General features: G+C 40.1%; 1 protein-coding gene across 2 annotated transcripts in view; it reads left to right on the forward strand.

The window, feature by feature from the left end:
- npffr2a (neuropeptide FF receptor 2a) overlaps positions 1-11,045 on the forward strand; it is a 32,386-nt gene extending 21,341 nt beyond the window's left edge. For both annotated transcript variants that reach the window (XM_084945950.1, XM_084945951.1), the window contains exon 4: positions 589-11,045. In XM_084945950.1, coding sequence (XP_084802076.1) covers positions 589-1,441 — 853 coding nt within the window. In that variant the 3' untranslated portion in view covers positions 1,442-11,045. The remainder of the gene's footprint in view (positions 1-588) is intronic.
- The last annotated feature ends 2,827 nt before the right edge of the window (positions 11,046-13,872 follow it).

The raw sequence follows: 13,872 nt of genomic DNA on the forward strand, positions 1-13,872 counted from the left end.
ACATCATCTATAATTGACTGAGACAGGACTCTCTTCCAGACACTCTAAACCCAGGCACAATGTACATTTCAAATTCCTTTAATTTTAAATATGTTTATATTGTATATCCTGTAAAATAGTCAGATGTCTATTCATATTAATGTACAGAATTCACCTGCTTGCTGCTACTACTCACCCAATGTACACATATATATATATATATATATATATATATATATATATTCTTCCTCTACCCCCCCATTTTTGCACATGTCGAGGAGCGTGTCAGGTTACATTTCACTGTGTGTTATACTTGTATAACTATGCATGTGACAAATAAAGAACCTTGAACCTTAAAGAACACATTTGTGCTTCTTAAGGCTTTGAAAACAAAGGAAAATGACACAAAAATAGTCCTCGTAAACCTTAATGTCCTAATGAGCTAATCAGCAGCATTTATTCAAACAGCATGCCAGGTGCACAGTGACCTTTAGTGCAATATGATGTGAACGCCATGTAGCTTTTCAGACGCACATGCTCATGTAGTCAGAAAAAGTATTTTAAATGCCTACATGCATCTTAACCATCACCTTTTGTACCCTCTTGCAGGTTCAGATGCATCGTCTACCCATTCAAGCAAAAGCTGACCATCTCCACAGCCACGCTGATAATAGTTATCATCTGGGTTCTGGCCGTATCCATCATGTGTCCCTCTGGGGTGATGCTACAAGTGACCAAGGAGCAAACCATCCGGGTGTGGCTGGGATATGATAACAAAACTATTCCTTTTTATTGGTGCAGAGAGAACTGGCCAAACCAAGACATGAGAAAGATTTACACCACAGTCCTGTTTGCCAACATCTATCTTGCCCCTCTTTCCCTCATTGTGATCATGTACGCCCGGATTGGGATTACGCTTTTCAAAACAGCAGTTCCAACGGGAGGAAAGCCGGGCCACGAGAACCGCCACACGGTGTCCAAGAAAAAGCAACGCGTCATTAAAATGCTTCTCATAGTTGCTTTGCTCTTCATCCTGTCCTGGCTGCCTCTGTGGACTCTCATGATGTTGAGCGACTACGCCAGGCTGACTGAGCAGCAGTACAGGATCATCAACATTTACATCTACCCCTTTGCCCACTGGCTGGCCTTCTTCAACAGCAGCGTCAACCCCATCATCTACGGTTTCTTCAATGAGAATTTCCGCAGAGGCTTTCAAGCCGTGTTCAAGTTCAGCCTGTGCACAGCCGACGGCCAGCGGAGGAAAACCTACTCGCACAGGCTGCAGGGAAACTCTGTCCTCCCTGCGAATAATGCACAGACCTGCCTGGAACCCATCTCTCTCAACAGCTTGGAAAAGAACACGTCCAGGCGAATCAACCATGTCACCGAGCAGGATTTGGTCATGGAGGACCTGGAAAAGGCATCTTGCAGTAGTGGGGGTGTGACTGCAGTGTCTATTTGAGGACGCACACACACACTTTGTTGTAGGTGGTGAGGAAAGATATTTGAATCTTAAATCATGCTGTGCTGTGCCTAAGAAAACCACGAGGCTCCCTTAAATAGATTTTACAAGCGGATGGTGAGATGGAAAATTTCCAAGATTTCAATACAATACAAGATTTCAAGGCAAGAAAATAAATAAAAATAATAAATTCACATCTTTAAGTGACTAGTGTTGAGGGGAACACAGCCTTTGGTTGTAATCTTATCACTTCAGATGCACACGATGTGACACACGTGCTGGTTTGTAGCCATCAAGGACAGGACTTAATATTCCTGCTGTTCGTTGCAGAAGGGTCAATTAGACTTGTCGATATTGGTTTGATAACAGGCTGCTGCACACTTGACATACAGATGGTGTCAAATTAAAGGGAAAAAAAAGAGCAGCCAACAACATCATGTAAGATTTCAGGTCCAAAACTGTGGTGGAGGGATGAGCGCCATCCTTTCCAAATGCATTTCTAGTCTTTTAATGATTCATAACTTTTTAAGGAGCCCCTGTCAAACTTGAAGAAACTGCCCTGATCACGACAGAAACGTTTCATTATAGGAGACAAAAATAGACGTAAAAATCTGATAAATGTCCCTGAAAGCATAAAAGAGCCCCCAGATCCCTTCACAGTAATGCTCAAGTGTTCTGGTGTTCCTTTAATCTTTAATCTGCACCATATAAAACTTCTATGTATAAATGTATAAAGATGCATCAAACATGACAGCATGACACTTGCAGAGAAGATTTCAAGATTCATGTATACAAATAAAATTTCTGCTCCCATGTCTTTGTAGTGTGGCAAACGACACAAACAAAAATTCTCCCAACATCTGTCTCGTATTATTCGCTGCTGCTGCTGCTGAAACCTTAAGCAACTTTCAGATCACGAGGAGAAATCCCACGTGTGTTTGTGTCGCCTAATGTTTGAACTGCTTTATTAAGTCAAACAACATAAACAAGTTATAAAAGTCAAAGGGCTCAAATGAGGAATAAAGGAGTTGAGAAAAGAAGTGGAGGTTGATGTAGCAACTATTAGCAAGTATTAGTCATCACGATCTTTTATATTCACAGACGCATTAATACATGAGAACAGTTCTTTTTTAAAGCGAGGCATGTTTTTATGCTCTGCTATCACAGCCACAGCATGTCACACTCACTTCAGAGATCAACTAACAAGTCATTTCAGTAAATATGAAATCTTTTTCTATGATTTTTATGCCATTAATTTAGAGGCTTACAACAAGCTGTTTTGTAACCCAGTTTGTAGCTGCTCCTATAAAAATGGTCCAGAAAGGTGACGTCTTTACAGTAAGAAAGGCAAGTTTGTGTGAATCAACTCAAAGGAAAAAAAGTAGTAGACTGTAAAGCAGGAGCAATCAGCCTTTGTTATGAAAGTAGCCATAATTAAGCAGTTTTTGATCTAACATGCATATGGAGACACGAACGGTCTTTAGGCGTAGCTACGGATGGTTGTCTGTCTTTCTGTGTCAGCCCTGCAATCAACCTGTCCAGGGTAGCCGACTATATCCTCCATGACAGTCGGATAAGCAGCTAAGAAAATGGATGGCCTTCTTTGAAACAGAGTAACTCCAAAACCACAAAGACAGAAAAAACCCTGTTTGTGCAAAAGTGATATTTAAAGGTTGTAAAACTTAAAAAATGAAGGTTTCAACTTGATTTTGATTAAAGTCCAGCAGCAGAGCAAACACACCAGTAGTAGAAGTGTTTGCTGCGAGTTCTGATATTCACCAAGATTCACCAAGATTCTCAGAGACACTGGAGATGGACAAAGAGGCTTAGGTTTGAGAGCCCTGCTATAGAGATTGAATTAAAAATGACCAACATGTACTTTGCTTATGATAACTAAAATAAGGTCACATAATAAATGTGCTAATGATCTGTTGACATTAAAACATTAGAATCATTATTTGTGAAGATGTTGCTTTGAACTGAAGACAGTTTGTGTCTTTTTATTGACAGAAAGACATTAAGCAGGAAAGATGATACTTGCCAACAGATATTCTGCAGGTGACACATTTACTTGTTTTTTTATTTGGGCATAAAGCCCTGTAGATCAGCGGTCCCCAACCCTTTTTGTGCCACGGACCGGTTTATACCCAACAATATTGTCATGGACCGGCTTTTAAGGTGTCGCGGATAAATACAACAAAATAAAACTTGTACCGGTACCGGAAAAAAGAAAATTTATTCATAACACACGTGAAAAGACCCAGGAAAACCGAGTTAATGATAAAAAAGATAACAAAATAATGCTAAAAACTGATAAAAACCCTGAAAACCAGACATTTCAATCATGAAAGCTATGATTATCCATTTACAAATTTTTCATTCAGGATTTTACCCTAAAATCTGCTCTGTAAACATCCACACACCAACGTGCAATTATGCACATTATTTATACAGAAACCTTCAATGAGCCCTTTATGAATGTGCCATGTAAACACCACATCAAATCTTTTCCTGTCATTTTATTTGATTTTTTAAAATTTCTCTTTGAACCCTGTTGTGCTGTCGTCACACTGTAAATATGATCCAATGAATGACTTCAGTTGCTTTTTGTACTAAATGTCTTTTTTCAAGCAATTTTGAAAATATTCATAGAAAAGATTATAAATCACAGAAAAAGTAAAGCTGTAATCAACAAAAACATCATGATTTTACATTATTTACATTGTATACTCTGGCAGCTGTGAGATCTAAACTAGAACAACTTCAAGGGGTACCTCGGTAAATACACAACACATTCAGGTTGCCAACACTTAAATGCTTTGGTCTTGTTGACATCTTTATATGTGTCGATTTATACAAAGGTTAAAATTTAACATTGCTTTATGTAGTTTACCCTTTCAGTAAGCAACACGTCTCGTGTTTGCATCTCTCTCCTGCTACAAAACCCCTCAAGTAAGCCTGAACAGTGCAGCAAAGGCTAACCAAGCCAGCCATCACTAAATAAAATCACCCAGAAACTTGACTGATTTTAGTCGCTGCTTTTGGCAAAACCACCGCGGGGGTAAAATAGAATGTGGGAAGGCAAATAGTTACTGCAAATAGCATCAGAGCAACTTCATATCAGGCTGTATTGAGTTTGTGTACAGTTGGAGTTTACAGTGACTTGCAGTCAGTGATCCATTTTGGAAACACTGTCAGCGTTCTCTAACGATGAATGTCTGCAGTGAAATGTGCAGGACAGCTGCTTTTAGGGACAAAGCAGTCACCCAAGAAGTCATGAACCTGCTAAGCCGAATCACTAATATAGCTCAGTGCAGCTGAATCACGTATGCTTGCTGAGACTGCAAGAAAATTATATTCTACATCCCGAAATGAAAAGAATACCACTACATCCAGGATAAGGCATGTGGTGTCAGTTAAGGTAGGCATTATTTACCTCTCAGATAAAACATGTTCACAGTCCAATAATTTCCACGTTTTAGATGCTAATTTCATGCAGATTTCTATTGCTGAGTCTTTACAGCACAGATATATACACAATATGCCATGTAATGTGATACAATTCAGTTTTAAAGTTGAGCTCTACAACCTAAAATTTCTTCATATCGCTCCAACCTTTAGCTTTAGTGTGAATATGTCATGTTTTAAAAAAACAAAACATCAAATTATTGCAAAATCAGCAGAAGCCTTTCAGCACAGCAGGTTGTAGCTCTTTGCCTGCTGTGAGTAAGTGCACAGTGATCACTGCCGTCCCAGAGGGAAATAAATGGATCCGCTAATGCTAAAAAACTCGGACACTTCTCACAGGCAGGCAAAATTACGCTTGACAAGTTGTCCACATCAACCAGTTCAGTTAACGGATATCCACGTGCACGTAGAAACTAACTGAACTTATAAGAGACAAACACATTTAGCCTCGTTTGAAAGTGGCTGCTTCCCTGCAGTTGACCGGTGCGCGGTCTCAGCATGATGAATGAATGAATGCAAGGCTCAGAGGTGACATCCATTCGCCACTTTTTTTGTGTGCACTGGGCACAATGTACTGGACTCGATGTCATCAATTATTGCTATATGAGAGTCATTGTCCCAAAACATTAGGTTTTCAAAGATTAGATGAAGACCAAGTCTCTGTCTTGTTTAGAAATATCAAAAACAAACTGCCATCTTTACACCGTTTTATTATGGTGCCAGACATGGTTTCCAGGCATTTTATAACTCCCGCTAACCTTTACACTGCAGTCACACCCTTGGTCTTTGTGGTCATAACGTATTCTGCCATTTAATGTAACTGCTAACAACATAACCGCTGGCCTCGACATGTCTGGTGAAGAGGGTGCATGTCTCCCTTTAGACTATATCCGTATGATAGTTGACACATGTATTAACAAGGATCCTTTGTAACCCTGATTTGACCCCAAACAGCCTGCTCACTTCTTCACTTCATACTGCTACTCAAATTCAACTTTGTGCCATATTGATTATACATGCCAAAAGAATTCATAATTCACTGTAGAGAGAAAAAAAATGCAGCGTGAATGTGGGCAAAGAAACATATACTCAGCATAGCTGAGTGTTTTTTAAGTTAGAGCATTGGGTGCCACTGGTCCTTTAATCAAATCAGTACTTCAAATATGAATTCTCGTGAAATAATAATAAAATTTACAGTACTGTGCAAAAGTCTTGAGCCACCACTCATTTCTTCATATTTTGCTGGGGAAACCGGTGCAGGGATTTGTGGACAGCATAAACTGAAATACAGTGTATAAGGCAAGCTTTGTTTATTCTTGTTATTTCTTTAAGTAGTCTTCAGGAATAGTTCTCCAGGCTCCCGGAAGGACATTCAAAGCTCTTCTCTGAATGTTTCTGCCTTTTATTCCGGTCTCCGTCAAGACGTTCCCAGCCTGCTTTAATATATTGTTCCAGTGTGCGTTTTTCTATCCTGGTATGCTTTTACTGCATAGGCACTGTGTTTGGGATCACTGTCATGCTGAAAAATGTAGGAGTTGCCAGTCCACGTGCTTTTCAGATGGTGGTTCAATTTTCCGTGCTCGTAATTCATCAATTCTGAGAAGATCTCCAACACAACTGCTTGAAATGCAGCCCCAAACCATGACAGCGCTCCTGATGGCTATAAGCCATCACAGTTATACCGTTTAGGTTTAGGTTCATCACGCCATCAGACCTGTTGCCACTGATTTGTGTGTAATTTCTCTTACCTCAGCCTTTTTCCACTGTTTCCCTTCAAAAATGGCTTCCTGGCAGCCAACGTGTCCACTGAGACCATTTGTGATGACACTAGTGAACAATATATGGATGGAGGGCCAGATGGATCTGAAGTCCTGAAGAGACGCATCTCTTTCTAAGAACCTGACTTTTAGATACTGTTCAGCTGCTGCAGATATTTCATCCCTCGATTAAAGTGCAGTTTTTACACTTAATACTGACCTATGAGTCATTCAAGTGGCTTAACAAAACAACAAAAGCTTGCTCTAAAAATAATCAGAGGATTGAAATGAGTGAAAAAGCAGTCAATGTCCAAAGAAAAACTTTGAAAGACCTTCAGAAAGCCTGGAGAAGGTTTGCTTTAAAAGAATGAGAAGAAAATCTGGCTTCTTGGAAGCAAAAATAAAGAACTGAAGAGTGGCTCAAGAGCGCTTAAAATTTAAGTTAAGACTGGGAACTCTGGGCACTTACGAGATCTAAACTTGGATCCAAAGTGCATGTAGCAAATCCAGCCTCTCTTATCCAAGCAAGCCACAGCATGGATACATCACAGCCACAACAAGGTTGTTTTTTTAAAATATTAATGCTAATATAAAGAACAAGTTTCGCTACAGCGTCCAAATAACATATTTTATAGCATCATTCCTGGTTTAACTTCTTAAAAAGAAAAAATAAATACCTGCAGAAAAATAAAAACTGTAAATATTAAATGAACAAAATCAAGATCCAGATGGTGCATTTGATAATTAATACTAAGACATCAGACAATACTCACATATTTTTGTTTTTCAGCTTCAAAGTACTAGTTGTACCATTAGTTAAGCCAAAAATAGATATTCGTTCCACATTTTGGTGCGTTTCTCATTTTGTTATGTAGCTGTTACACTTTTCTCTCATTCAAGCAGTGAGCCGTTTTGATTTTACTGCCAAAGACGTCATCAACAACAACTTAAACACAACACTGCTGAGGTACACAACACTCCAGCAAACACATTTAGCACAAACAAGTGTGAAGGTCCAGTTTTGAATGTAATGAATTTGTACTTTTTGGTGCCTGTGGTGAAAAAAAAAAGAATCACGTTGGGATGAATTACTGTGAAATACTTTTTGTGATCTCTTGGTACCTTTGTGTAGCTTGCATGTGACTATTTTGTGTAGTAGCATGTGTGTTCTTTTGTGTTTGCACCTACATGTTCTTAAATATTGTTTATTTAATGGGACACAAATGTGGACTTTTTTTAATAGAATGGAGATTGTAGGTTTTTACTGAAAGCAAGGAAGCGAACGGTGTCCTATTTTAAATTGTGAAGGGCTATTCATCAGATTATCTATTACCTCTGTGATTGTCAGCACAAAATTTAGGCAAGGTTTATAATCAAGTTTCTAATGAAATGTCTTAATGCCTCTAATTCCTGCCACTAGTGGTAAAATAACAATTTATTGACACGTTTGTTATATATTAGGGAGACCAGAAGTTTAATTACCAGATTTAAACAGATGTGCCTCTGAAAAAGCCTGATGACATTAAAACAGACAGACCTGCGACAAATCTTAGACACTTTATTGGGTACACCTGTTCAGCTTGTTAACAGAGATATCTAAGCATCCAGGTGTGCAGACATGTTCGGAGTGACCACCTGAAGGTTGTTGGTGCCAGATGGGCTGGTCTATTTCTCTGTAGTAATATTAAGACTGATCCATCCATCTGCTTCTCCGGGGTAGCAGCCTAAGCAGAGAACCCCAGACCTCTCTCTCCCTGCCCACCTTGTCCGGTGGAACACCAAGGCGTTCCCAGGCCAGCCTTGGGGGGTCTGCCCCAGGGACTCCTCCAGGTGGGACATGTCCAGAACACCTCACCCAGGAGGTGCCCAGGAGGCATCCTTATCAGACCTGATCCACCTCAATTGGCTCCTTTCGATGTGGAGGAGCAGCGGCTCTAATCTGAGCCCCTACCAGATGTCTGAGCTCCTTACACTATCTCTAAGGGAGAGGCCAGCCACCCTTCAGAGGAAGCTCATTTCCACCACTTGTATCCGCGATCTCGTTCTTTCGGTCACTACCCACAGCTCGTGGCCATAGCTGAGGGTAGGGACGTAGGTCGAATGGTAAATTGAGAGATTTGCTTTTACACTCAGCTCTCTCTACACCACCCTGGACCAGTACAACGCCAGCATCACTGCAGCTGCAGCATCGCCTGTCAATCTCCCGCTCCCTTCTCCCGTCACTCGTGAACAAGACCTCGAGATACTTAAAGTCCTCCACTTGGGGCTTGAACTCGTCCCTGACCCAGAGTGGGCACTCCACCCTTTTCCAGCTGAGGACCATGGCCTCAGATTTGGAGGTGCTGATTCTCATTTCCACCGCTTCACACTCGACTGTGAACCGTTCCAGTGCGAGCTGGAAGCCATCACCCGATGAAGCCAACAGAACCACATCATCTGCGAAAAGCAGAGATGAGATTCTGAGAACACCCAAGTGAAAGCCTTCTGACACTTGGCTACACCTTGAGTACAACAGAATTGGTGACAAAGAGCCAGAGTCCATCACCCACTGGGAAAGAGTCCGACTCGGATTCATAATATTAAGATGGAAAGGATATTTCCTTGGTCCACTTTGGGGCCATTATCACCAGCTGACCTTTGTTTAAACACCTCGTGCCTACCTGTGGCAAAATGAGGTTCAGCCTAGTACTCCAAGGTGTATCTAATAAAGTGGCCTAGTGACATCATTTACAAAAGAAAAAAAAGGGAGGGGCGGGGGGGACGGGGGACATTTGTGACCTGGTGTGGCACACATGGCAATCTAACCCATGATGACTTATGCACTGCCTTATTGGAGAGAATGAATAAGAGAAGCATCTTCTTACGCAGACCAGTCTGAACGTGGTCTCAAACTGGTTGCTAGTGACTTTATGGCAGCCACTTTATTTGTGTTCTCATATGATTTGCTACCTGTGATATGACGTACTTGTAGCTTAATGCTTAGCTGTGTAGACTGAGACGAACAGTCTGTGTTGTTGTTGCTGACGGGAAGGATGGTGAGAATTCGTGAGTGCAAAGCATATGCTCTGAATTCATCCCATCCTGAAAGGAGCTAGATGTGTCTTCAAGGTCTGTGAACGCTGCTCCATTGTACGACGCACACGCTGTAGTACTATTTATTTTTAAAAACAAATACAGGATTACTCTGGTCTATTTTTTGATAGTGTCTTTGAGAAAAGATGCATATTTGTCCAAAATGGTTCATTATTTCTCTTTTAGGCTACAAATTTCTATTCTCCCTTTTTTTTCCTCTAATGTCGTCCAGCTGTCTAGTGAGAATTAATGTCTATGTACAGTGATCAAAAATTATCAAGTATGTTAAAATGACTCATTAACATGACCTGAAAACTATAGATGGTCACGACTTCTAATTTTTCTTGTAGTTAAATGATTAAAAATGAATTCATTTATGTGACTGCCTTAGAATAATGTGTAAATGGTGTCCAGTGAATATCGGAAAGCAATTTCCCAACTAAGCTCATTCCTGCTTTTTAAGCTAGTCTGGAATAGTGAGTGATTTTGGACAGAATCTCTGTTTAATACTTTTCTGATTTCTTTTTGTTCTACTTTCAAAAGCTGATACTTGCCTTCCATCTCTGTGTTTTATATGCTCAGTGACCAGAACAATAGAGTCTCTGCTTAGTACCACCTTGAACCACCACAAGCTCGAGGGGAGTTCAGAGACAATAAGTATTCTGGCTATGCACAAAAGCAGAAGTACAGTTCAAAATTAATATGCTCCCGAGTCTAATGGCAAACTAATTTCCTTGAACATTCCTACAACTATTCTTTGTTTATCTTCTTCTAATGACAGGATGAAGTGGCTTTTGAGTGTCTACTTAGCATTAAATTCCTTAATGTGTTGAAACCAAGGCAGCTTTATATGTTCAGCAAATGCCCCATTTTCTTAATTTATTATGTGCCTCTGATGTTTGCTGCTTTTTGCAAAAGTTCTGCAGGGCATGACTCAAGCTAATCATTTCCATGATTAGATGAACCAAAGCTGTGCCAAGTGAAAGCCCTCCATCTCCAGCGTTCATTCCACATTGACAGAAAACACCATCTTTCACAGACCAGTAGTTTCATTGTTCTGATCACTGAGTGTATATTCCCTTTAGGACCTTAATTGTGTTAGTGTTGAATCAGTGGGGAAAAGTGGTGGTTGTGTGTATGCTTTTAAAATTGTTGAGTTTTTTTTCTGTCCTGCTTTTTTCTTTGTCTTTTTTTCCTTTTTAAATCAAGAGATATTTCAACATGCCCAGACCGTGTGAGGGTGTATCTGTGTTTTTGTGAGCAACAAAACATCCAAATGGTCATGAATAAAGATAATATTGTACAAACGTCTCGTGCAAATCTGTTGCCAGCTGCACATACAGAAATTCCCATTATCATTCAGAGTCCAGCCGGAACCTCAGACTGGAAGAAATGACTTCACAAATAGTGACAACGTTGCTGCAGGAATGAGTTCAAATATGAAAACGATGCTTGGCGGCCCTGCATCTGTGTCAGGAACGTTATCAGAATACAACCAGCTGAGTGAAGTCTAACCACAAAGAGATGCATTGCAGATGACTTTAGCATAGATGGACTCTACTGAATATAAAGAGTTTTTATATATTTGATGGCAATTATGTCTGTTGAGAGTGATTGCAATCAGTCTGAGTTGGAGCACAATGACTTGGAGGTTGCCTCCCACTAGGTGACCCGTGCAATTCCCTTGCAATTGAATGTAGGAATTTTGGCAACCAAGTGGTCACCGAGAGGTTAAGCGTGCAACATCCTCAACCTCTGGTTAGTTGCTACAACTACTTCAACTTAATTCAGGGAAGAAAAAATTGTTGTCTCAAGTACCATTAAGCACTATTGACAATATTTTGAAATGCACCTAGTAAATAAAATAAAGTTTAGAAGAATTTGTCAATACACATAATTTAATTTAACTTCAGTTACTCTTTATATTTTTTTCATGTGCTGTATCCAAGGCTTCTAAAGGTTTCATTTTGTCTTAGGTTTCAGTGTCCATGAAAAACATCTAACATGACCAATAAAACTATACAGGTGCAAAAGATTCTATAAAAATACAAATGTAATACAAAAAATACTGGCCACATTTTCTTGAGGTAATGTGAATCAGATGCATATTTTGATGTCATACTCACAGATGATGCACTGCTTAGTTAACATTTCTTAGATAAATGAGGATACACCAGACTGCACCTAATTTAATCTTGCAGATCATCACAAGCAGCTGCTGCAATGTCGGCCATGTGAGGAAACTTCAAAGATGGACGGATGCAGGTCGACCACTCATTCAAAACTTTATTTTCACTGAAACTCTGTGAAACACCATTGGTGATGATTTTTAAAAGTTCAAGTTTAAAATTCAAAGTTTAAAAAACACAGCCATGTCTTGTTCATAACAACAATATGAGCCACCTATTTTTAATAGTGCAAACAAACAAACCTAAAAATTGCCAACATTATATTGAGCTACATTGTTCAAAACATTTGGAAGTTTTTCTTCAGTCTACTTGAAACAGTGCTTGGTGCATCACCTCTCCTTGTTAACAGCCTGAAAATCAAGCGCATCCAACAGTGTTGACTGTCCTTCAGTGCTGGCCCCCCACGGGGGCAGTGTGTTGACTTCACAGCAGTGAGGCTTACCGTGTGGGGGGAAATATATAGAGATGAAGAGATGCTGTTCAGAGAACACATCCACCTCTGAACAGCTCAAAGAAGTCACCATCGACTGTAGTAGGAAGAAAATCTTTATAGGAACTGTGTGCTGCAGGTTTCTAAGTGTGCAAATAGTTGACAACCTATTCTGGATCACTAACACATTCTTGTAATCAAAAATGCTCAGAGCATCATCAGACAGACCACCTTTAATGGGGAACCACTGGTGTCCATCTACTACTGTTCATTGGGATACTGATGTACTACTGCAGCAGGGATGACTGGCTGTTCCTTAGCAGACAGGGGAGTGCACTAGAAGGTCATTTTCTCCACCCAGAAAATTACTGCCCGCCTTCTTCCCGTTCTTGAATTTATCCACACCATCTTGCTGCCTCAGTAGACCCAGGAATATATTACAAAAAAAACAAAAAACAAAAAGAGCATTCAGGACTTCTGCTCTCATGAAAGTGCAACAGACAAAAATCTAAACAAGAACAAATAAAAGTTTTTAATCCTGAAGTGGAGTGCAGTGACTTTTACAGAGAGGCAACCAGAGACAGTGAAAGAGCTGCTGAGCTTGCACCCGTTCAACTTGCCTAGATCTGCCGTCTCCTCTAAATCATCAAGGCGTTCTTTGCTAATCTGCTAACAGAGTTATTCAAAGTTTCTTCACTCTGCACCCAATAATCTCTCAAAATAGCCAAGGTGCTCAGTAAGAGAAAGCGTATCTGTTGTGATGATAAATCACAGAAGCTTATCTTATACTAACGATAGTTGTGTTCTCACACAAAGCGCGACTCGCAACTGATCTCAGAGCAGTGAAAGCAGAGCCAGAGGCAACTCGTGTGGCATACTAATCTCCCATCAGTCTCCACTCCACCACAAGTTCATCCATAATGTGTATGCAAAAACAAATTAGCTGAATTTGCTGGCCTCTCAGCTTGAGAAGTTCCACGTAGCATTAATAAGAGACGGATCGCCTGTCTAACAGCACACCACTGGTCTAATCTCAATTATTTTTCAATGTGACCCTAAATAAAAAAAAAAACAACAACCCAAAAAACCCCAAAACAAATGTGCAACATCTTTCTTGGATTCTTTACAGAAGTATAAAATACAAACTTCGCATTAAGTGGCATTTTTAAATGTTTCTGTTTTTCACATTAATAATCTGAGGTATGCAGACAACGTCAACATCTGAAGAAAACGTGACCGGAAAACATCGTAAACGAGAAGAGCGAAGAAGTGCGACTGTTCCCGAATGTGAAGACAACTGAGACACTGGTCATGTCTAAAAAGACAACCCAACATGTAACATCAGACTACAAAAACTCAACAAGTTCAGTTTTTTTGGGTAAGACTGTGAGCAGTGACACAAGATCGTTGCATGAAATTAAGATTCGGATTGCAGCAGCAAAGCTGGCTTTCACTGACAAGATTTTAATCAACCAACAAATTTCTTCTGAGACAAGACAGAGTTCTAGGTGCATA

The sequence above is a fragment of the Perissodus microlepis genome, chromosome 12 (genome assembly GCF_051167445.1).
Source record: "Perissodus microlepis isolate ML-2025 ecotype Zambia chromosome 12, ASM5116744v1, whole genome shotgun sequence".
Classification (NCBI taxonomy): Eukaryota; Metazoa; Chordata; class Actinopteri; order Cichliformes; family Cichlidae; genus Perissodus; species Perissodus microlepis.